The sequence below is a fragment of the Apodemus sylvaticus genome, chromosome 1 (genome assembly GCF_947179515.1).
Source record: "Apodemus sylvaticus chromosome 1, mApoSyl1.1, whole genome shotgun sequence".
Lineage (NCBI taxonomy): Eukaryota > Metazoa > Chordata > Mammalia > Rodentia > Muridae > Apodemus > Apodemus sylvaticus.
This window is the reverse complement of record NC_067472.1, coordinates 4,894,340-4,919,127: the sequence shown is the minus strand read 5'-3', so window position 1 is coordinate 4,919,127 and position 24,788 is coordinate 4,894,340. Positions and strand designations below refer to the sequence as shown.

Genomic DNA, 24,788 nt, shown 5'->3' with positions numbered 1-24,788 from the left:
GAACTGCAGCTATTCTCACTGGAGTGCTGTAATTGTGTCAGGACGGTATGGGAGCTCTTGGGCTAGATAAAGATGTTTAGGATGCCTGACCTAAAGAGGCTACAAAGAGCCACGAGGAGCTTGAGGGTCACAGACTTGTGGTCTGAGCTGCCAGGAGAAGGGTCCTGAGGGAGAGGCCCGGGCACTTTACCTCACTCTGTAACTTGTGAGCTTTCTTGGCACAGCTCAGCCTCAGGTCTTCTGCCAAGGATGTGTGTTGGGGGAGCGGATGTCTGTAGTCCTGGTTGCTGGCCAGGGTCTGAGCCTTCTTGGCACACACCAAGGTTACCATATCCAGCGGCAGATGGAAGTGAGCCTTTGAGTGTTCAAAGTCTTTCTTATAATTCACCTAGAGGGGCAGGCAGATGAGCAGACATCATTTCAAAGCTACTCTGTACACAGGGCCATCAGGGAGAGCAACTACAACGCAACTGTCCCATCATCCGGAGACACTGATGCAAGTCCTAGTTGTCCCCTTGCAGACACACACCTAACAAGCATGCTTGAGTCTGGCTCATGACTTTGCAACTCTTGGCCATGGAAGTCACTGGCCTAGGTACGAGGGCCATGGATCCCTGACTAGGGGAAATATAAACGAGAGGCATATCCAACACCAGGGAGGCCCTGGTCAATTTCCTAGGTCGCCCTGTTTTACATTGTCAAAAAGGCTCATGAGCTCCATCCAATGTATCCCCCAATATCTGCTCAAGTTCAGGGGTTCTCAGGTCATGGCACTTGGCAAAGAGCTTCGTCAAACATTAGATAGACTCCTAGTCAATCTGAGAGCCAGCAAGAAGAGAAGGCTGAGAAGCAAGTCCTGAGAATAGATTCTCATCCAAAAGCCCAACATATATCTTGAAAACTGAGGGAGGAGCCCATTTCAGACTCACCACCTCTCCCTTTAACCAACTGCCCTGACATTCAACCAAGCACGTGACCCAAACCTCCCCCTCTCTCCTCAGAACAAGGCCAGCTCCCATCTAATCCCATACTCAGAGGTCAGCGACCCAAGTCAGAAAGCAAGGGTGGAAACAGAAAGCCTGAGGCAGAGGAACATGGCAGAGAACAAAGATGTGGGGCAGGAGAGAGGGAGAGGGGGAAAGCAGAAGAGGAAGTGAGGAGGGAGAGAGGGGGAGAGGGAGAGAGTGGGAATTAAAAAGAAGAGGGAGAGAGCATGTACTGCCTCTTTCTATCTGACTCTGGGCAAGGGACTGAGCGATTCATTCACTCTTGACCTCAATAAGCCAGTGGAGACCCTAAAGGGACACTTTGACAGTTACATGAGATAATATATAAGCTAGACCCCTGTAACATGTTGGGTACAGCCTGACATTTGCCCCTCATGCATGTGCAAGGAGGTTGCACATACATCTGTGTATGAGAGTCCACAAGATCATATTAATTGTCAAAGGGTGATAGCAAATCAGGTGCACAAATAAGAGTAAAGGTGTGTGTGTGTGTGTGTGTGTGTGTGTGTGTGCAAGTACACACCCCATCTACAATCAATTATTAGCGAGCAACTTCAACTGGCTGTAGCCTCCAGGAATCCAGTCTGTCACCTAACAAGCATTCTAGAACGTTCATAAAAATCTTTTCGCATTTCTGAACACTCGCGGTAGTCCACTCTGTTGCCCTCAAAAGTAAAGTATCTCTGCAGGCCAAACACATCTCACAGGCCACCTAGATCCAAATCAGAGAATGCCGACTCCAGAATGGAATTGCGAGGTCCACAAATCCAAGCACATTTTATGGAGGAAGAAGCTGAAACCCTGAAAGAGATTCCACTGACTCTGCCCAACAAGTCAGAAGCAGCAGCAGCACCACCCACTTCCCAGAGGCTGGGCGAGCTGGGCCGGCTGTTCTGGGAGCAGCGTCCGGTGGGCCCTCCACGGCCCCCGCCTCTCCTCCGACTTACATCACTCTGCAGCGAGGTCGCGTGGACTGAATGTGCAAGGCTGAGGTCATCTTCCAAGCTCCGGGAGCCGAGCATCTGGCCTTTCATTCTCTCAAATGCTTCTTTGTATTTGTACTAAAGGGAGAGAGCGCGGGGAGAGTAACAGCTTGGGGACAAGGGGCATAGAATGGAAGAGGTGGGTATTGGGCAAAAATGTTTTGTTCTTTTGACAGTAACTGGGTGAGTTAAAAGGGAGCTCACGGGAGTCGTCAAAAAGTCTATTCTTTCATATGCAAGACTCCCAGTGACTAAAGGGCTCCAATTTGAAATGGCGGAAGCGTTAGCACTTGGGCAGCCCGGGCTGGGAGACCGTGCAGCATCGTTAGTGGGCTCCTCACAGGCTGGCTTTATGAAATCTCTCGGTGGCACGTACATTTCATCTGCCCGGGTTCCGTGTTTACAGTCCGGCATTTGGCTTTGTGTCCCAGGCCAGGGAATTTTTTGTGTAAGATGCACTCTTTCTCACTGATCATTATCTGATTGCCCTAACACAGCTGGTTTGGATGGGAGAGGATATGAAATCCACAGGCAAAAGAAGGCAAGAGTTAGAGGCAAAAGAACGGAAACAGGTTTGGATTAAACGTTGCCACAGAACTGGACGCTCACGTCACTTATAACTTCACTGGACGCCTTTGCTGCCTGGAACGGAAGGGCGTCCAGCCTCAGCTTGTACCCTCCATCTCGAAGCCGGCTCCAAGATTCCTTATAGCGAGTCTGGGAGGGAGGAAGTCACAGGAGAAAGGCTCTACATTCTGCCTTCCCCCCAAGGGATCTGGCTCGGTAGGTCTCCCTCTCCCACCTAGAGCCCCATCTGGGGCTCGAAATCACTGAGGCTGAGAATGGATTATATCCTGGAGTGAGCTCCTGCCTCAGCTCGGGAAGCCATAGAGGGAATGGGCTCAGAACAAGGCCTTAGCTCCGACAGGCTAGAGCTTGCTGGGCAGTAAGCTCAGTAAGGAGGCATAAGGCATAAGGCTCTGCTCGTACAGCTCATTGCACAAAATAGAATAGGCAAACGCCACTGCAAAAGACCAGGAATGACTGGAGAGGGCCTCTTAGAGAAACTACAGAGGGAGGAGTTGAGGTCCCCAAATGCATCCTTGGTACGACCACCAGCTACTCTAGCGTTATTAGGATGTGTCTGTATTTCATCTCCTTTGCATGGAGGCCTTGATACTGAAGGAGATACTTTTCCTGACTCATTCTCCCTAGCGAGCTTGCATGTTTGCACAGGACATGAAATCATTTACAGAGCCCAGCGCAAACACAAGTGTGGATCCTCTTCTTCCCAGCAATCATAAACCCCAATATCATGAAGCCCATGAAGGCACTCCATCCCCTTCTGTCTCCGAGCCCAGCATCCCACCACAGTGCCAGCACAGGGTACCATGATGCCGGTGAGGACACCCTGCCCTCCCGCCTCTATCCCAGCATCCCCTTCGGCAGTTTCACCTCGCTAATGTTCATGGCGTTCAGCTTGGCCAGCAGGACTTCAGGCAAGTCTACAGTCTGCGTGTAATGGTGCTTTATGTTCTCTCCTTGCTCCCTGTACAGTCTCTGTGGGCGGGGAGAGGGCCTTGCATTACACCCAGAGCCTTCCCGATGCAGTTGTACCTCCCAGAGTCAGAGGGCCTGCAGCTGCTATGCCACGGTAGAAAGCTGATCAAGGCGCCCTGCCCCCACCCATATCTCTCACAGCTGGCACAGTGAAATTCATGTCACTCTTGCCAGTTCTACATTCCAACTCAGAGCATGACAGGTGGGAGCCTTCCCCACCACCAAGGCTATATACACTTAAGCTCTGCTGGACCAAGTGTCACCTGGAGAAAATGAGGTCTGGCCACCTTGACTATTCACTTCAAGCTATGCGATAAGGACTGGGGACCCAGAAGGCACACTGGCGCTGGCATACTGCAGGGGGTATCACAAGCCCACCTATATCTTCCTTCTGTCCCCACCTTTAGGATTCCTGACCTAATAAATATTCTCCTCCTCTAGAGTTCTGGTTTTCTTTACCCAGAACTCGCAGGGAGCTTCAGGCAGCTTGCAAGTTTGCTTGATGGCATGCAGAGTTGGCACAGCCACTTAAGAAACTTTCAAAATTATGTGTTCCCATCCTTATCGGACATGTCTAGGGTTCTACATATCACAGCAGTGCCCCCTAGAGTTGGTTAGAATAAGGACACAGCAAGTATTTTTCCTCCTCAAAAATTTCTTGTCCAACTGTTTCTCAGAATTAAATTTGATTCTGATGAACAGGTAAACAAGAAATAGTTTCCAAAGTTCAAAAGTCTTGAATCGGTTCCAAAGTCCAATGCATGAAAAGTACCTAGGCCATTTTGGGGTGCCTATAGACAAAGATACAACCGGAATTTCTTGTAAAGCCATACAAAGAATTTTGAAAGCTGGATCCCAGGGTTTGTCAATATTTTTGTGGGTCAGACTTGAATATTTTGAGATATTTCAAAGCCAAGCATGCCTTATGCACAGATCTGTGGACTTTGCTCAGTAGTAGCAGCCTGTTAATTCCTGCGCTTAAGGGAGTTTTTTATAAGATCTCAATGATCTATTTAATCTCTAGTGAACTGAGCACGGGGTCAAATCTTGGTTTCTGGTAATATACAGAATACGGTAAGTGGCTTAAAAGTCAGGCTGGTATCCACAAATCAGCCTCAAATCATTTTTGAAAGTGTGGGGGAAATGAGAACACGGTGTCAGTGTCTGCCCTCGGATCCCCAAGAGCCCCGAGCCTCATCCCAATTAGCCAGAATCCTACTCCAAGTTCTAGCTCTGAAAACAACATTTTTGAACAAAAGGAGGAGGGGGAAAGGGGCCTGGCGGCCACAAATCCACAAGCTCCGCAGAGGCAAGGAGGAAGAGCTTCCAAGGCGGCAGTGGGGCGCAGAGCCCCACTTGGCACATGAGTACAGGAACGCCCCGTTTGCATCCTAATGAGGAAGGAACCCCACTAAGGGTAGCATCATGAAAGACAAGGGTCCCTTCATCCTCGGGACAACAGAAGGAGCAGACCCGAGATCCCCTCCGCTTCAATCATACCGCTGAAAGAGAGCACAGTCTCGGAGTCATAATGTACATTATCACTTACATCCACTGCTTGGGTATAACTAATCCTGGCCTGGACCATCTCCGGAGTGTCTTTAATACTGGTAAACTTCAAAGCATCTGGATGCTGACGGTACTTCTTCTGTTGAGCAGGGAAAGATCAAAGCTGTGAATTTTGTGCCGCTCTTTCATGCCATTTGAAAGGGAAAAAATCACAGGTTGCTTGAGATTAGAGTGAATTTGTGAACATAATTATTATTCGGCTTCCTCCATCTTTATTTCTTAGGTACCTTCGGGTTAATATTTGTTTCCATTTAAGAATAACCTTGTGTCAATTAACATTAAAGTATTGCTACCCGGTGCAAAGACAACATCTCAAAATTAGATTACACCAGTAAAATACTGTAGGGTATACACTTCCAAAGCCGTCCTTTCGAGAGGCTTCAAATGCTGCGTCTCAGGTGTTTACAGCTTAGTTTGGCAAGAAAGTGCATTCCTGGCTACGTTTATCGATGGAAGCTTTCTGTTTTCCTTCCCCCAAAGGACCCGGCAGGCATTATCACAGCCAAAACCCTGCATTTAACACGCAGGGTGTATTCATTGTAGACCATGCTTTATTTAGCATATGTGCAAATTCTCAAAGACATTACAGTAAGGAAAAGGGTCCCATTACCATTGAAAGAAGCGCTCCTAACATTTGAAAGACAGAACGCGTGCACTAAACAAAACAAAAAGCAACAGAAAATGTAAATGCCGGCAAAGGTCTAGATGATTCCATTTGAAGAAATCTGAATATCATGGTCAAGTTCATTCCATGTTCTTTTAATCAAAGAGTCTGAAATATCATAATCTTAATGGCACAGTGAAATCTATTTTCCCCGAAATCATATTATTTTTCTAAACTCCTGCTCGTTTGTCTGCTTGAGTTTGTGTATACTATACTAGGCTGTCTCGGGTGCAATTAAACCCTGCCAACCATCTGCATTTTGCAAATGAAGTTTTACTATAGCATACCCACACTCCTTCACTGACATATTCTCCATAAGCATTTTCAGTGAGCTGTGATGGAGACTATGCAATTAGCAGAGCTAAAAAATTTACTACCTGGGGCTAAGCAGAATAGTTGTAATGACTTCTGTGTCATATCTCAGATGTATGTGCATGTATGTGTGTCTGTTTCTGTGTTTATATGTGAATGCATGCATACATGAATTTGTGTATATGTGGATGAACACATGTATACATGTGTATGCATGTGTGAATTCAATTATACATATGTGAATGAATGTATACATGTATGTGCGCATATGTGTATGAATGCATGTGTACGTGCATGTGGATGAATGTATACAAGTGTGAATTAATATATGCATGTATGTGTGCATATGTGAATGCATGTATTCATGTGTGTAAATGTATGTATATGTGTGTGAATGAATGTGTACATGTATGTGTGTGTGAATGCATGCATACATGTATATGGATGAATGTGTACAAGTGTGAATGAATGTATATATGTACATGTGAATATGTATGAATCATGTATTCATATGTGTAAATGTATGTATATGTGTGTGAATGAATATATACATATATGCGTGCATATGTGTGAATGTATGTATACAAGTGTACATGTATATGGAAATGCATGTATACATGTGCACGCATGTGTTTGTGAATTTATATATCCATGTGTATTTGCATAAATATGTGTGTGAGCGTGTCCACATTCATTTGTGGCTCTTTCCACAGTGTCTGGTATTCTCTCTGAAGAATTTCCAGCCCAATTTGACATGACCCTAGAAACATCAGATAGTTGTGGAGAAATTGTTAAAATACATCTTGCCTGATATAAAGTTTGATAACTGGTCTGAAGCAAAGATGTTAAGAACATAAGCAAAGGTCTTGAGAAAGTCCACAAAATGAGGCAAGTATTATGACAATTGCACCACTATGGAGCAAATGACTCCCCTGAGAGTCCTTGGTGCCAGACTTAGACACATAAAGAACTCATCTGGAAGTCTAAATTGAAAATGATCAGGTAGGGAGTGAAGTCTCTCCTTTAGGAGAGGGCCCAATGCTCAAAGCTTGGGGTGATTAATCCTCGAGTGTAAACGCTTGTTCCCATAGCTTTGTATGTTTATGCTGCTGAGAGGCACTTTTTCCAATTAAACAAAAAACCCACAGACCAACACTGACCCCACTGAGGTCTCAGGGTTCTCTGAGTCTTAAGTGACAAATAAGATCTCTGAAAATTAGGTCAATGAGTACAAGGCAAGTTTAGCAGTTTCCTCTAATGTGTGAGGAGACTAGACTGCAGAGCCTTGCAACACTGGGTGAGGGCATTACAAAACCAATATAACTGTCATTCTACAGTGCCTGCATTCAGTAAGAAATGTGCTTCGAGTCAACATCTGAGAAGCCTCGCGGCCAAAACTAAAGTCTTCAAGGGCTATGCAAACTTAGGGCTCCTCCCTGTCCAGAAAGTTCTAGAAAGACCAGCCTACTCTAAGGGCAATAGAAGGGCACTAGCATGAAGGGGGTGAATTTGGGAGTTTGGTGGCATGGAGCCTCTAATGAGCTTGAGCTTCAAACCACAGTTCTCAGAGGCGCTCTGCTCAGCTGCCATTCTGCCCCCTAGAGGGCATCTGCTGCCTGCAGACATATGCAACCTTTCAGGTTGCCAAGGCTTGACAGAGAGTGCTTCTGACACCTAGAGGCCAGAGATGCTGCTGGCCATGAATCAACACTGTATCAACAAGAATCAACCCTGTATCAACTGCACAGGGGCAGCACCCGACCCTCGATCCTCACCGCCTTTAAAACAGCTGCTCAGGAGAAAGTATCCAGAGAGCAGGAGAATGGCTGTTCCCATGAGCAGAACTGCCTTCAGGTCCGCTAGGATGGCTGCACCCTGACATGGTGAGACAGGAGAACGGACGTGTCCCTCCCACAAGAAAGTAACAACCAGGTCCCCGTGTTGGACAGCATTGTGGATATTCACAAACTGTTTACACCGGGGCAACAGAGGAGGGATGAGCATGAAGCTATAGCAGAGCTTCCTGGCCCCACAGACCTGTCTCCTGGGCCGCTTCATTAAAATGGTACGGGGTGGGGAGCAGTTGAGCCGCGTTTGGTTGTCATTATTATACATAATGTCACTTGTCACCCACTTTGTTTTTGCCAGGGCTCTATGGGCCCCTACTGGTGTGTGTTTGGTGTGTGGGTTCTCTCTAATTACCAGCCCTAGTCTGGGGTTGGAGGCCTTTCATATGGCTTTGCCTTTTGAGTGGAAATTATTTTAATTTCATACAGAAACGCTGCACGCCGAATACAACCAAGCCCATCACACACTCTGCCGGGGAAATCTCACCTCACTAATGAGTTCTCCTGCCTTCTTCGCCTGCTCCACATTTAATGACCCGGCGGCCACCCAGCCGGTGCCTTTCATCCACTTCATGTCTGCCCTGTATTGGTTCTGACAAAAGAAAAAGGAAGAGGGAGAGGCAGGCCACTGTCACTGTGGAGCCATTTAAAGGGCTGATAGCGTTCCGGTGTGCCCTTAGTGCCAGCTGAGTCAAATCAAACGCCATTGTCTTACCAGTTTCTGAGGAGTCAGGGGTAAGGCTCCCAAATAGACAAGTTAGCCCCACCCTTTAATCAGAGGTTTACCTAGAGATGGTGGCTTTCGGCCCTGCCCAACATTACTCTAGGGATGCAGAAGGTGCCGAGTCAGCCTGGGCCCTCATGGGGGACTCATGTCTTCCCTCTGGACAAGCGTCCTCACTGTTGGCTGTATCCGTATTGTTTAAGTGACATGCAGGGGAGAAGACAATGATGGATCAGAACAGAACTAAGTGGGAGCCATTGGATGGACTTCTACGGCATCAACTCCCAGCACTGTGGGACATAGGAGAATAGGTCTCACTTCTCACTAGCTAATGAATGAATAGTTTTGATGAAAGTTATATAAATGAACGCTTTTCTTGAAAGGTAGTCTATCATTTATGTACCCTGAAACAGACATGCCAGGAAGGAATACAGGGATATTCTCCCCTCCCCCCCCCCACACACATGTAACAGCCTGACTATAGCTGAACCATTCTCATGTGTTCTTTTCCAAAATACAAGAGCAAGCAGAGAGAGGAAGCAGAGCCAAGCATGGGGCAGGGGAGGCAGAGGGAGCGGTGAAGGTCAACAAACTGGTCATTCACAAACCGGGACCAGCGGAGCTGGAACAAGCTCTCCGTGACACTCTCACAGGTGACCAAAGCTGGGGATGAAGCCAATACATTCAACTCCAGCAACAGAAAGAGACCTCCAACATATGTCAATCAGAACCCCTAAAGTAGCTCTGTCCAGCTGACGTTGGTACATAACTGCAAATCAGCATAGGAGGAACAGAACTCGTCAGCAGGAGGTTAAAGGTTTCCTCTGAGGGATTCAGAAATAAGCACCCTGGAAGCAGGAACTGTTGCCCCGAAGAATCTGACGAGACCAAGAGTTAAAAACAAACAAACAAAGCCAGCAAAGGCGCACATGCACACACACACACACACACACACACACTCATACACAGACACACACACACACACGCATACACAGACACACACACACTCTCACACACACTCACATACACACATACTTGCTTACACACACTCACACACATTCTCTCACACTCTCTCGCACACACTCACATATACATAATTGCTTACACACACTCACACACATACACACTCTTTCACACACATATTTGCTCTCTCTCTCTCTCTCACACACACACACACACACACACACACACGGTTCTGTGTACAGCAACAGCAACTCTAAGCTTACATCACTCTGCAGTCCATAGGCCTTCTTGGCCCACTCAACCTTCATGTCTGTGGGCAGAGCCGTGAAGCGGCGAGACGCCGTCCTGTAGCCTATGTCTGTGGCTAAGTGCTGTGCCTGGCGAGCGTGGGCGAGGTGAATCATGTCAAGGGAGACGTGGCACTGAGATCTGGTATCTTCCAAGCCCTTCTTGTATTCCAGCTCACTCTGTAGCTTCGACATCTGCAGCGAGTGGCTCATCTGCGAATCCCCCTGTGCGCTCTTCACCCCGATGAGTTTCCCTCTGGACCTTTCATAGTTCTCCTTGTACTTCACCTAAGTGTAAAGCACGGAGCGGGACACAGGTCAGTCTCCACAAGGAGCCGGGGGCGGGGGGGCTCCAAATCATAGGCAGGAGGTTGACAACAGCCATCTATCTGGTAGAATTCTATTAGTGGGCAACTGGTGTGTTCTTTAGTTATAGTATTCTATTATCCATAAAGACTCCAAGTCAGCTGTAATTGTGCCATATAACATGTTATAGTGCAACCCGTAGAGGAAGGACTTCTCACCAAACTGGCAAACGGAACATCACCACAGGATGCTGGATGTCATTACAGACCTACACCACACCTCTACGAGGCAGCATCTCTGCCCTCTCAACTCGAGATGTCCTTCACTTGATTTCTCTTTCATCTTTTGGACTTTTAAGGATTTGTTTATTTTTAGCTTATGTTTATGGCTGTTCTACCTGCGTGGACATTTGTGTGTCATATGCATGCAGTGCTCGCAGAGACCAGAAGGGGGCATCAGGTCCCCAGGAAGTTACAGAGCTTTGTGAGCAGCCGCGTGGGTGCTAGGAATCAAATCCTTCAGGTGTTCTTGACCTTAGCATTTCCAGCATTTTAAGATCACGCACACACACATGCACACATGTATAGAGGTGCCAAGAGAGAGCAGAGGAAGACGTCAGAGGTCCTAGAGCTAGACTTACAGGCAGTTGGGAGCCACCTGATATGGGTGCTGGACCCAAATTCTAATCCTCTGGAAAAGCAGCAAATGCCTTAGCTCCCAGTCATCTCTTTAGCCCCACTTTTGATTTCTTTTGAAATAACTTGTTGCCATCCACAAAGGCTGATTCTCAATCTTTAGGGATAACAGAACACTGTAACCAAAAAGCAGTGCAAAACTAAAACAGCACAAGGCTAGTGGGGCTGCTGTGGTTAAGAGTTCTGGAGTTGGGAGAGGGAGCAGAGGCAGGTGTGCTGATGCCGGACAAAGAGCAGGGAGAACCAGGAGAAAGAGCTGTGGGCGTGGCTTGAAGAAAACACTGACTCCAGCCAGGGGCCACTGTGTCCAATGCTGCCTTTCTTGCACTGTGAGGAGACTCTACACTCCTTTCCCAACAACAGCATCAACACCTTCTTGGTTTACTGTGAACCAGACATGGGATAAGCCAAGGGCACTCACTCACCCACTGATGGTGTCATAACGTGTTACATGGCAGACTTTACATCAACCCCACCACCAAACCACTGGATAAGCTCTTATTCTCTCTCTCTCTCTCTCTCTCTCTCTCTCTCTCTCTCTCTCTCTCTCTCTCTCCCACTCCCTCCCTCCTCCCTCCTCTTTTTCTTCCTTTCTCCTCCCTCCTCCTTTCTTCCCTCCCTTTTCCTCCCTCCCTCTTCCCTCCTCCCTCCCTCCCTGTATGTATGTTTTGTTTTAATTTTGGTTTTGCACTTCTTGTTGTTTAGCATGGTTTGGTTGGCTGTGTCTTTGGAGGTGGGTGCTGAGCCCAGATCCTCATAGGGAGGGAGATCTTAAACTTTTATCCTCCTGTCTCTGCATCTAGAATGCTGAGACTATAGAAATGGGCTGCCTTAGTTCGTCCCCCTCCTCCTTCTCCCCCCTCCCCTCTCCCCTTCCCTTCAATTCTGTCTGTTTATGTCTTTCAAGCATGGCTATCTCAAGGAAGGAAGCACAGATCTCTTCTACACTCTGGTCCACTTCACCGCCCACCTAAGCCATAAGGGATTGCACAGGACAGAAGAGCAGTGCACAAAATCCTGAGATTATGTTTGCCGGTAACTGGGATGCGGGAAGGTTAAACCATCTGCTTAACTCACAGAACCAATACACAACACGGAAGAGCTTTCATCCGAAGTCCATCTAACCAGAGAGCAGTCTCTGAACCATGGTCAGGCTGTGTCCCGCACCTGAGAAGGAGCGGACATTCCAAGACTCTTGCCACCGCGGTTTCTGCTTGCTGAGAAGTTGGCGTGTGGCAACAGCCCTCACTGTAGGAGTGGTGGCCTCACTGTGAGGGACTTGCCATGACCCCAATTCCCCATAAGAGCCCCAAGATTTGGGGAGTCGAAGATGCTGCCCAGATAGGCAGCAGCAGGGTGTGTGCGTCTGCCTCTAGCGCCGAGGCACTCACCTCACTAGCCAGGTCTCGCTTGGCTTTGGCCGTCAGGAACGTCAAGGAGTCAAGCCTCAGCTCAAACCCTTTTGCCTTCTGCTTCTCCCAGCTGCTCTTGTACAGGGTCTGGGGAGAATTGGGGGAGCAGTGGTTATCCTTAAGTGAGAGGGTTCCTCTAGAACAAGTGGTTCTCAACCTTCGACCCTTTAATACAGTTCCTCATGTCGTGGTGACCCGCCCCAACCATAAAATCATTTTCATTGCTACTTCATGATTGTAATTCTGCTACTGTTGTGAATTGTAATGTAACTATCTGATATGCAGGACATCTAATATATGACCCCTGTGAGTCCCCCAAAGGGGTCTTGAGCCACAGGTTGAGAGCCACTGCTCCAGACTCTGTGAAAACCTTTCTAAGGAGCGGCAGCATGGCACCCTCCCCGAGCCTGAGAACCAGACCTCTTCACTCTTCCTGAGCGCCTCCTGGCATATCTGATTTCCATCACAAGAAGCAAGGATTAAACCTTACATCCCTTTAAAAACATACCATAGGTTCCCTCAGAGAAGTCTCACAAACATGACAGATGCTACAACATTCCGTGGGTCAGCACAAGACTCAGACACAGGACTCAGCCACAGAGCTCAGCCACAGGGCTGAGCCACAGGGCTCAGACACAGGGCTCAGACACAGGACTCAGCCACAGAGCTCAGCCACAGGGCTCAGCCACAGGGCTCAGACACAGGGCTCAGACACAGGGCTCAGACACAGGGCTCAGACACAGGGCTGGGCCACAGGGCTCAGCCACAGAGCTCAGCCACAGGGCTGGGCCACAGGGCTCAGACACAGGGCTCAGACACAGAGCTCAGACACAGAGCTCAGACACAGGGCTCAGACACAGAGCTCAGACACAGAGCTTGGCCACAGGGCTGAGATACAGGGCTCAGCCACAGGACTGGGCCACAGGGCTCAGACACAGGGTTCAGTCACAGAGCTTGGCCACAGGGCTCAGATACAGGGCTCAGACACAGAGCTCAGCCACAGGACTCAGCCACAGAGCTCAGACACAGAGCTCAGACACAGGGCTCAGACACAGAGCTCAGACACAGGGCTCAGACACAGGGCTCAGACACAGGGCTCAGACACAGGGCTCAGACACAGGGCTCAGACACAGGGCTCAGACACAGGGCTCAGACACAGGGCTCAGACACAGGGCTCAGACACAGGGCTCAGACACAGGGCTCAGACACAGAGCTCAGACACAGGGCTCAGACACAGAGCTCAGCCACAGGGCTGGGCCACAGGGCTCAGACACAGAGCTCGGCCACAGGGCTCAGACACAGAGCTCGGCCACAGGGCTCAGACACAGAGCTCGGCCACAGGGCTCAGACACAGGGCTCAGCCACAGAGCTCAGCCACAGGGCCCAGACACAGGGCTCAGACACAGGGCTCAGACACAGGGCTCAGACACAGGGCTCAGACACAGGGCTCAGACACAGAGCTCAGACACAGGGCTCAGCCACAGAGCTCAGACACAGGGCTCAGACACAGAGCTCAGACACAGGGCTCAGACACAGGGCTCAGACACAGGGCTTAGCCACAGGGCTCAGACACAGAGCTCGGCCACAGGGCTCAGACACAGGGCTCAGACACAGGGCTGGGCCACAGGGCTCAGCCACAGGGCTCAGCCACAGAGCCCAGACACAGGGCTCAGACACAGGGCTCAGACACAGAGCTCAGACACAGGGCTCAGACACAGGGCTCAGACACAGAACTCAGCCACAGAGCTCGGCCACAGGGCTCAGACACAGGACTCAGCCACAGAGCTTGGCCACAGGGCTCAGACACAGGGCTCAGACACAGGGCTCAGACACAGGGCTCAGCCACAGAGCTCAGACACAGGGCTCAGCCACAGAGCTCAGCCACAGAGCTCAGCCACAGAGCTCGGCCACAGGGGTCAGACACAGAGCTCAGCCACAGGGCTCAGACACAGAGCTCAGCCACAGAGCTCGGCCACAGGGCTCAGACACAGGGCCCAGACACAGGGCTCAGACACAGGGCTCAGACACAGGGCTCAGACACAGAGCTCAGACACAGAGCTCAGCCACAGGGCTCAGCCACAGGACTCAGCCATTGATCTCAGAGGACTCTCTCCTGAACCACCCCTCCTCCAGCCTCCAGTCCTAGGCTACTTTTTGTCCCTTCCATCCCCAACCTCTGCCTCCAAATTTTAAGTCCTTTTTTCTGGAAGGCTTTCCTTCCTTCCTGAGTGGAAATCAGTTCAGCCTCTGCTGCATCTTCTGTTTCCCCTTCCTGCCTATTTCCAGGTCAGGATCAGAGAGACTTGGGAAACGTGTACGGACACTCAAGAGCAGGTGCGCTGGGCCAGGATATCAACCATGGGTACTGGCCACATCAGGGAGCTACCAGAGTGCACACTCCTGAAGAGCACCATGTATGTACGCGTGCCGAAGCCTTGTAGTAACTCAGGAGGAAGAACCAGCATTAGGTGCATTTCACTAACGGACAGCAAGAATAAAGACCTGGTCTGCGATCGCACCCCTGGTAAGCACGCCAAGGACCAAGGTTTGGAGTCAACAACTGGGCTTCCCTCCTTCTTCCATTCAGGGCTGACTCTTGGAATAAGTGCCTTTCTGTCCTCTATGATCTAGTCAGTAACTGAAGACCTTTCCAGCCATTGCTAGGACGTTCGTCTTCCTTTTCCCCAAAGCATTGGTCAGGAACCACACCACAAACACTATAGTTGAACCAAACACTGCAGAGTAGCTGGTGGCTCTGGTGACCACAGAGACACGGGGGAGCCGTGCCCGCAGCACCCACCCCTTGGGTTTACCTCACTGAGTTGGGCAGCATTGGCCCGGGCTTGTAAGAAGAAAGGCTCATCTTTGCTGATGGTGTACTGATGGACGGAATGCTCATGTCCTGCTTTGTAGGCCGCCTGATAGAGAGAACAGGGTCAGGGGTGAAGAAGGGACAGGTGGACCATCCGTCACAACCGGGGCAACATAGATGGAGTCAGGGACATTGAGGTCAATGCAATAGGCCGGCCACAGACAAAGACAACATGATGATTTCCACTTATCTGTGGAAACCGAAAGAGCTGACCTCACAAGCAAAGGTGAGAAAGTGGGCAGGAGTCAGGGAGACCAGGGAGGGGGTGCATGACAGGTATAAAATTACAGCTATTGTGAAATACCGCTGTTATATAGCACATATACATGTATGTACATAATGCATACATATACAAGTAAACACACATACATACGCACACATACACACACACACATGTGTATGTATGGGCTAGCCATGTACTCCAGCAATTAATTGTACATCCTTGAGAGAAATGCCAAGAATGTGAAGGTTCCCAACACACAGAAATCACACTGAAAACTGGAAATGCTAATTACCCTGGTTTGAGCATAGTCATGGATCAGATTATAATACTGTATCTCATGAGTGTAAATATTGCAAATCAATTAAAGCAAATAATAGGCTTATGCCTGTAATCCCAGGACTAGGAAGGCTGAAGGAGGAGGTTTGCGGAGGGTTCAAGGCCAGCCTTGTATATTTGTGTGTGTGTGTGTGTGTGTGTGTGTGTGTGTGTGTGTGTGTGTGAACACCAAACCAAACAGTAAGAGACAACACAGGAAAAAAATTATGTTTAGGGACAGAGACCAAGACAACTATCCTCCTGGTTTTCTTTCCTTAGAATTGCCATCTGCCTCCCAAATCTATTGTCATCTACATTCCTGTGAACACCAAAAATCTCCCAACACCCAGAGAACGCCAAAGTAGGCTGGGCAGGAAGCACAGCACCCAAGATCAATTCATACACTGTGAAGGGCTGACCCCAGGAAGTGGGCAGTGACCCGACCCGGAAATAGATCTCTGCTTTCCCGCTTCCTTTCTCCTCTCCCCCAAATCATGTTTGCAAGCAGTAGCTATACTGCCTCTGAGAGCTTTCAAGGGGTGCAGCATCTGCTGGGCCTGTGGGAAGAAAAGCTAGGAAGGACAGGCTGGGGCAATTAGTGGAGGGCTCTGGTTGAGCACCAGCCTGTACATCATACACATGGCACCTTGTTCGGACTCCCTTGTTAGAACTCAACTGGCACCCAGCCAGAAGCAAATGCTCCTCCAACACAATTATCTGTTAATCTAGAATTATAGTCTCGGATAAGGAAAAAGAAGAAAGGACAATTAAGAAATAGCAAAGGAGTAATCAAATTAATTGGTCTGTCTGGGTGAGTGAGGAAAAGCAGGGCGTGTCTGATCTGCAGACTTCCTGGACGCCTGGGTCATGCCGGGTCCAGTCTCCTTAAGGACTCCTGAGCTGTTCCTGTGGGCAGCACCTGCTGCTGTCTGCAGAGGATCCTGGGCCCATGACACAGCAGCCTGCTGCCTAGAGGGCAGCCCGGGACTCACCGCCTTCTGCAGCTCCTGGCTCTTCTTGGCATGCTCCATCTGGGAGCTGTCGGCCACACTGGTGAATGCCAACTCATCTACCCTCTGCCGGTAGTTTTTCTATTTCCAAAGAAAAGGTAGGGCATAGTGTTGGGATGGAGTCGCCCCTTCCACCTATGCACAGGCACGTACACTTCTGTGCTTACAGCTCAAGCATTTCCTTGCCGGAGGGGTGTTCTTGCAGGTCCTAGAACAGAACCTCACACCCTGCTCTAGTGGGATTCCCTCCCTCCCTCCCTCCCTCTCTCTCTCTCTCTCTCTCTCTCTCTGTGTGTATGTGTCTCTGTGTGTGTGTGTGTGTCTGTGTGTGTTGTGTTTCTCTGTGTGTGTGTCTGTGTGTGTGTCTCTCTGTGTGTGTGTGTGTATACATGTGTACATATAAACGAGTGCATGCTCACTCCTGTAAGCCCCCTCCTGCTTTCCCGTAAACCTGTTTCCATGGCTGCATGGGAACTTCAGTGCTTCTCGGCAAAGCACTACGTTACACTGCACACACTGGGGTGTTTCCACCCTACAGACCCAAGGTCTGACGTTAGAGGTGAAGTGGAAGGAACTTGGACTCAAGACTGTTTCAAATAACACCTCCACCTTTTTCCAGTTCCCTGATTGGACATGTCACTAACAGACTCAAGACCCTCTTCCTTCAGTTGCACAACAATAACAGTGATGAAAGAGGCTTTATCACCTTGAGGTGCAGCGGTGCATTAACATCATTCTGTCCATGTGACTCAAGGTCACAGCACGTGTAGCACATACTCTATCACCACTGCCCATGGGGCCCCCATGACTATCCAAGGAGCTAATGAAAGGAACACCAAAGCCACAGATGGAAGGGTAGAGGTCACAGGTCACTCTGTTTCTCTGCGGTCTGTGTCCCTACCCCACTGCCACTCGCTCATTGGAAAAATTTCAAGTGTGCTAATTCTGTCTCCCCTTGGGGGTGTCTCATCTTTCTTGGAGATTACTTCCTCTGGCTTTTCCATTGGCGTTGCCAAGGTGGATGGGAACGTTGCCTCTGTGGATGACTTGTTGAACAATAGCACAGGGAACTCACAAGCGAGCTCCTACTCCCTTGCCAGAAGCAGCACCTTGCCCACTGAGGGCCAGACAGTGACAGGAATATTGGACACCTCAAGTTTCCTTCTTTTAAATGGAAAACACAGACCTAAGATGAAGCTCACTATGAGCATCAGACTCCAATTCTGAAGGAATCACACACTTCCCCAACATAGTAGGATGCTTAATCTTGATTTTTCAACCTGTTAGGATGTAGCATCAACCTAGGAGGCATAGCCTCTGGCCGTGACAGTGAGTGTGTTTCCAGATGGGTCCAACTGGAGTGGGAAGATGTTCCCTGAATGTGGAGGCACCATTCCATGGACTAAGGATCCAGACAGAATAGAAACTGAGTATCAGCACCTGTCTCTTTTTGATTCCTGACTGTGGTGCCATGGGACCAGCTGCCTCCTGCCCTGCCACCATGCCTTCCCCATCGTGATGGACTGTACCCTCAAACCCTAAGCTAAAATAAGGCCCTTCTTGCCTGAAATAAACCCTTCTTGCCTTTAAAAAATGTCTACAGACAATATCCCAAGGAAACTGCTGACTTTCCTCCCTAGTTCCTGCATTGGATGGAAAAGCTCATTTGCCATGTAAATGAGGGAAGTCACATGACCCTTCTGTGGCTGGAAATTCCCAGTCACCATAGCACAGGGAATAATATCACCACTGAGAGCCTCAGCATGATAGTCTGCCTCTACTGCTCCCATTACTGACACAGTTTAGAAACAATGTGTTTTTGAGAGTAAGTAAGGTAGAAAAATGAGAATAAATTATAAAGTATAAAGGTCAAATCTTGAGTCTTTGGAGCTAAGAGTTCATTCTACTATATTTTAGCACACTGAAAATCACTAGGAGAGAAACCCCTCAAAGAGCTTAAAAAGCTGTGGCCAACACAGGAAGTGAGGTAGACACCCACATCTCTGACACTGTAAGGATAACCTCCGGGACCCTTCCCACACTGCATCCTGATCCAAGATCTACCTGGATCTCAGTAGATCTCAGAGAAGGGAATGAGGAGAGCCTCGGGGTGATACTCTGTCTCTACTGCCCCATTACTGACACAGTTAAAACCAAATGTATTTTTGAGAGTAAGTAAGGTAGAAAAATGAGAATAAATTATAAAGTGTGTGTTTGGGGATGTGTACTGCCAAGGAGTCACTGAGTCTTATGCTAAGTACTGTGTACTGAGCACTGAGTACTGAGTAGTTCTGCTCCTGAGTAGAGCCATTACTTAAGTCTGCTTTTCCTGTGTATGAGACAGAGCAAAACAGGATAACCTCAGAATCCGTGCATAGTACCGCAGTGACCAATGCACCATGAATCAATACACTCAGAGAGATCCATCAACTACACCAGTGATAAACAGTGGCTCTTTTATCTCTTTGCAATGTGCAGACTCAGCCTCCCTGGCCCAGAAGCAAGAATCTCCTTGACAATCCCAAGGTTCCTGACAGTCCCTCTTCCACATGAGACATCCTTCCAGGGTCCCTCTCTGCTTGCTGCCAAAGCAGTTCCCCAAGGCGTAAACAGATGCACAGCTTTAGAGCACGGGGACTGGAAGTGTCTCTGCTCCCTCTACCCTCCCATTCTTCCATGACAAAAGACTCCAAAAGAGTAAATGACCCTGCCCAAGACTCCAGAGTGTGGCAACACTTACTCCAAGTGCCAGACTGTGACTCAAATGTTCTTTGCGTAAAAAAAGCGTCACAGGTTGATTTCTTAGGATGGGAGGTTTTTCAGATATCAGAGAATCTTTCTTCCTTTGGTTGGATTGGGGTGGGTATTTGTACATGACATATTTTGGGGATGAGACCTCGATTTAAATTCATTTATGTTTCATATATACCTATGGTAGCTATAACTTTAAGGTCATTTTATGTGATATTTTAAATAATTTAGTGTCTAATATAAAATGTCACGATGTGAATTGTGATATCCATTTCAAAATGTTGGAGATTTTGAAGCATCTTGAGTTTTTTTGGTTTTCAATTGCTCTATTTATACAATCTCTCTACATTAAATGATTCTTTGGATAAGACTACTTCTTTCCAGGCAGTGACGGTGCATGCCTTTAATCCCAGCACTCGGGAGGCATAGGCAGGTGGATCTCTGAGTTTGAGGCCAACCTGGCCAAAGAGGGAGTTTCAGGACAGCCACGGCTACAGGAAGAAACCTGTCCCCCAAAAATATTCTTTAAAAAAGACTACTTCTAGGGCTGGAGAGATGGCTCCGTGGCTAAGAGCACTTACTGATCTCCTAGAGGTCCTGAGTTCAATTCCCAGAAAGCACTCGGTGTCTCACACCATCTGTAAGAGGATCTGACGCGCTCTCTGCTCTGCAACGTGTATGCAGCAGAGCACTCAGACATTAAGTTAATTTAAAAAAAAAAAGACTACTTGTTAAAATAAATTGATAATCTTCTTAAAAATATCTTCCCAGAGCTGGGCATGGTGTGGCAATCCTGTAATCCTACCACTCAAGAAGCACAACAGGAGGATGTGGAGCCCAGGGTCTGCTTGGGCTACATGGGCAGATCTTGTGTCAAGAAAACAACAAAACAAAACAAAACAAAACCTACAGGAAGTTTAAGGGGGCGACGAGTTGGTTCTAGAGAACTTACAGTTACAGACATGAAGATGTCTCGCCCTTTGACCTGAATTCAGAGTAAAGCCCTGGAGCTGGGGGAGGACACCGGCACTTCATGCCTCAGAGGTTGAGACTCAGTGGAGCCCAGGCACAGACACTCAAGTTACCTACCTCGCTGATGAGCTGTCCAGCCTTCTTCGCCTGTTCCAGGTTAAGACTCCCCTCTGTCAGCCACCCAACTCCCCTCATCCATGCCAGGTCAGCTTTGTACTTCACCTGCAGGAGAAGTGTCATCAAGTTCTAATCCTGCATACACAGACAGACACAACCAAGTCCCTGGGGAAATCCAAAATGGCCTCCCAGAAAGCCACTCCCATCTATCCTCATGGCTCTTCCTTAGGAAGGGAAAGCCACTGGGTGCTCCCTGCTATGGAGATGAACTCATTCCGCCTTCGTGTTGAAGCACTTTGGCCTTGCTAAGAGTAGTGTCTCATATCATTGACCGACATTGTCAAGATGTTTGTCCTTGACTATAGTTTCCAGCACACCTTGACTTTCACACTGGCTCCAAGCCCCGCCCTATGCTAAGTCTCTACTGCCTTGGTGCTTTGTCTCTCTACACCTGTCTTTCCTGGGCCTGGAACAGCTCTAGTTCTTCTCTGAGCTACACAATGAACTCACACACAAGTTCAAATCACCCTGAGAGTGCATCAATTGGCAAGGGGCTAGGCAGAGCCAGCAACCGGTGACCACTCACCTCACTCTGGAGCCCGTAGGCTTTCTTGGCCCACTGAGTTTTCATATCTTCAGGCAGCACAGTATAGTCATGCAGTTTCTTTCTATAGTCGAGGTCACTGGCGAGAGCTTGGGCCTTCTTAGCGTGCCTGAGGTTCACCATGTCCATGGGAAGATGAAAGTGGGTTTTACTCTCCTCAAACCCTTTCTTATATTCAACCTTGAATGCAACAAAACAGGGATCATTGGTTAAATGCTGTTCTTGCAGGAGTTAAGAGAGAGTGTGGGAGAGACTCTAGGCTTCTAGAAGAGTTAAGCACTCTGGGTGAGGCCACCTGTCTGCTGGAAAGGTGGCCCCAAGTCAGTGTTACCAAAGCCATACTGGTCCTGTTCCCTACCTACTTGTCATCTAAGGCCATCGCTTAACCAAACTTCACCCTGTGCATGGCTGTTGCAGGAGAGGCCGCCACCCATGCTTGCTGCAGAGGCTTTCCCACACAAAACAACAGAGTGTGAGCTATAGAGTCAAAGAAGCCTAACTTCAAACCAGCTGATTTCCACTATCTCTTAAACACAACTCACGTTGCTGGCCAGGCAGCCTCTGGAAAGTTACATCGCCTCCCTTAGGGCTCATCTTCCCGAAAGAAATGGTTGTGGTGATCTTACTATAGTAACAGAAATATGCTTAGAATAGGGAGTGTCAGGTGCAAACAGCACACGCTAATGATGAGAACACAAGGATGACAGTGATAGTGGTAAGGAGGATGGATGTCAATGGTGATTTCCATGGAAAAGGTGATGATGACTGATGGTGTGAAGATGGCGGTCATGACATTAGTTACAGTTGTGGCAATGGTGGTGACACTGGTTATAACAGCATATGGTGAGTGCCCAGCAGTGTGAGGGGTGTGGTACTAGGTATTGAGAGATCTAGGCTCTAAATCTACTCTCCTGCTATTGTTAACTACCAAATGGCTTTGGATCACAGATAAATATAACAATTTGTTGTCCATTTAAATCAAAGCCCAACTCAATTCTTACCATATCCTTGTGCTTCTTGGCCATGCATTTCCCAAGACATGTTCTACGGTGTGTCTAAATGCACGACTTCAGTGCCAACTCCCTTATACCACTCAGGCCATGGTCTCTTAAAGGCCCGCCAGGTAAATCTGCTCAGCTGCTCAGTAGAGCTTCATGGCTTCATTGCTTGGCTCGGGAAGGCAAGAGTAGGAACTCAATGCTCGTGGGTCCAACTTGTATGCTTTGCACTGGGTAAAAGATTTGACTGGAAACCATAGGTGTCTGTTCCAGTAGAACTCTCCTTTCCCAGTGGCTCTAAGACCAACCTAACATGGTCTTTCCTAGGTGACAAGCATCAATCTCCAGACACTCCAGTTATCTACAACCAATGACATTCAAGTTGGCTGGGGCCTGGGGTGCCTCAGTAGCCTGGTGAATGTTTTGAACACTATGCTGTGACCACCCAGAACATCATCACACACACACACACACACACACACACACACAAACCAAGCTTACAGCTCAACTCCCTGCTATGATTTAGATATGATTTGTCCCCACTGAAAGTTATGTTGAGGTTTAGTAGTGGTGGTGGTGGTGGTGGTGGTGGTGGTGGTGGTAATAGCAAGTAAAACTGTTTTGGGGTGTAGAGCCCTCATGAGTACATCATTGCCTGCCTCTCCTGGGGCTGGATTCATCATCATGAGAACACATTGTTATTAATATAAACCAAAGGTGCCTTGTGTTCTCTCATTTACATACATTCTCTCCCCTTTACACCTCTCTTCATCCTGAGCGACACGAGGCTTTTCTAGATGAAGATGCACATCCTCGGACTCTGGAGCCTCCAGAATTATATGACAAGACAGAGCTCTTCCTTCCTAAGTGCCATCTCTAGGATTCTGGTTTAGCAGCGGAAAGATGGACTAAGACACTCTCGACTTTTCGCTAATCTCTGCGAGGGAGGAACCTGTGAACTGCTCATTCTCACAGCTCCAGAGTCTCTTGCAGTATTTTACCCAAAGCAACCGCGGAAAATATCTGTGGCATAGATAGATGCACTCAAGCACCTGAGTACTTTGATCAGTGCTTTGTCATCCTCTGGGCCATACACCTTGCATACTTTTAAAGAACATTCTGCTTTGGCAAAATAAAGAAAAGGAACGAGTTCCTCATATACAAGCCAGGAGAGAACAGCCTTGCAGGTGAAGTCAGCAGAAAGGCAGGCTTGCCCAGGAGGAACTTTCAAGCACAACTGTCAGGAGCTGGGGGTGGGGGAAGTTTACCTCGCTGCTCATCTTGGCCACCTGCAGAGAGTGCAGGAGCTTGGAGTCTGCGGTTCCCAGGGCTTGGCCCTTTGTTTTTTCATATTCTTCTTTGTATTTAATCTTGAGAGGAAGAAGAAAGTCTAGTGTGAGCAAGAGGGAAACTGCCATAGAAGGGACTTTGACTGTAAGGAACACAAAGAGAACAATTCTTGCGGTGGGGGTGGGGGTGGGGGTGGGGGTGGGGGTAGTGTGCCCTCCATCTTCCTCAAACCCAGAAGAAGATTAAAGTGTTGCAATGTTTCCGATGTTAACAGTCATTATTTCTCCAGCAGGTGGCTGGCATTACTTTGGATTTGTTCCTTATCCCTTACACAGTTCTGAGTTAACGAGAAGAACCTACGCTGCTAGCAAGTTCCCCCGAGGCTTTGGCGGCCAACAGAGACATGGCGTCCAGCTTCATCTCAAATCCTCTTCCCTTTGTCTTCTGCCAGCCTTCTTTGTACTTCACCTGACAAACAAACACAAACACGGGTGAGTGGGCCCCGCTACCCACCGATCTGCCGGAAGTCGAGAGGATTTTTCTTTAAAGCCAGTTTGGTTTCTTCTATTGTTGGCAGGCAGGAGAGTCTTGGCTATTATTGTTAAGACTGTACTAGTAATTGTTAACACTGAGCCTTAGGACCACTCACAGGGCAGGACAAAGAGCCCTCATTGCCTGGTCATGTGACTTTGGGCAATTGCCTCTGACCATTTGCAAAACGCATATTATCATATTATCATTCTCCGGGCAGTGTAAGGCAAATCCTAGCCCACGGGTGGGGTACTGGCAAGATGCAAGGGGCTGATGCTGCCTGTAACAGCCACTGGGTGTGGTCCCTTCCTAAATGCTTTCTAGACACTAACTTCAAATCTTCACGCAAGCAAAGGCTCAGCAAGGGATTTACTAGGGTCATACAGATCAGAAGAGTCCAACATGGCTTCTGAATCTGGGTCTGTCTCATATCAAAACCCATGGCAACAAATGCTGGGAGGTACTTTACCAACATGCTGTGCCCCGTAACATGTCATATCTATGTCACCATATCCTCTGCCTCAACACAGAGCAGTCTTGTACAAAACAATTTGTCCCTGTTTTTCATTTTCCTACCCCATAACTCCCACCTAGGCTAGTGGCCCAGCCACAGTCCACCCAGTGACTCCTTGTATTTTTTTTGGTTGGATCAAGATTATTCTTGACACTTAAAATCTCTTCACACACGAGTCACCAGTCAGTCACCGGAATGGTGGTGGTGGTGGTGACAAGTCTGCTGGTTCACATACCACGCGTGTGTCTGCGTGTCCACGTAC

General features: G+C 48.4%; 1 protein-coding gene across 3 annotated transcripts in view; it reads right to left on the bottom strand.

The window, feature by feature from the left end:
- Positions 1–24,788, bottom strand: part of Nrap (nebulin related anchoring protein) — a 68,168-nt gene that overhangs the window by 24,053 nt on the left and 19,327 nt on the right. The window contains exons 9-22 of one of the 3 annotated variants that reach the window (XM_052183006.1): positions 23,842–23,949; positions 23,460–23,561; positions 21,176–21,373; positions 20,590–20,694; positions 16,732–16,830; positions 15,143–15,247; positions 12,309–12,416; positions 9,893–10,204; positions 8,430–8,534; positions 5,100–5,198; positions 3,446–3,550; positions 2,600–2,707; positions 1,955–2,068; positions 191–388 (exon numbers count right to left, since the gene is read on the bottom strand). In XM_052183006.1, the coding sequence (XP_052038966.1) occupies positions 191–388; positions 1,955–2,068; positions 2,600–2,707; positions 3,446–3,550; positions 5,100–5,198; positions 8,430–8,534; positions 9,893–10,204; positions 12,309–12,416; positions 15,143–15,247; positions 16,732–16,830; positions 20,590–20,694; positions 21,176–21,373; positions 23,460–23,561; positions 23,842–23,949 (1,866 nt within the window). The remainder of the gene's footprint in view (positions 1–190; positions 389–1,954; positions 2,069–2,599; positions 2,708–3,445; positions 3,551–5,099; positions 5,199–8,429; positions 8,535–9,892; positions 10,205–12,308; positions 12,417–15,142; positions 15,248–16,731; positions 16,831–20,589; positions 20,695–21,175; positions 21,374–23,459; positions 23,562–23,841; positions 23,950–24,788) is intronic. The other 2 variants (XM_052183028.1, XM_052183017.1) reach the window with 2 other exon arrangements.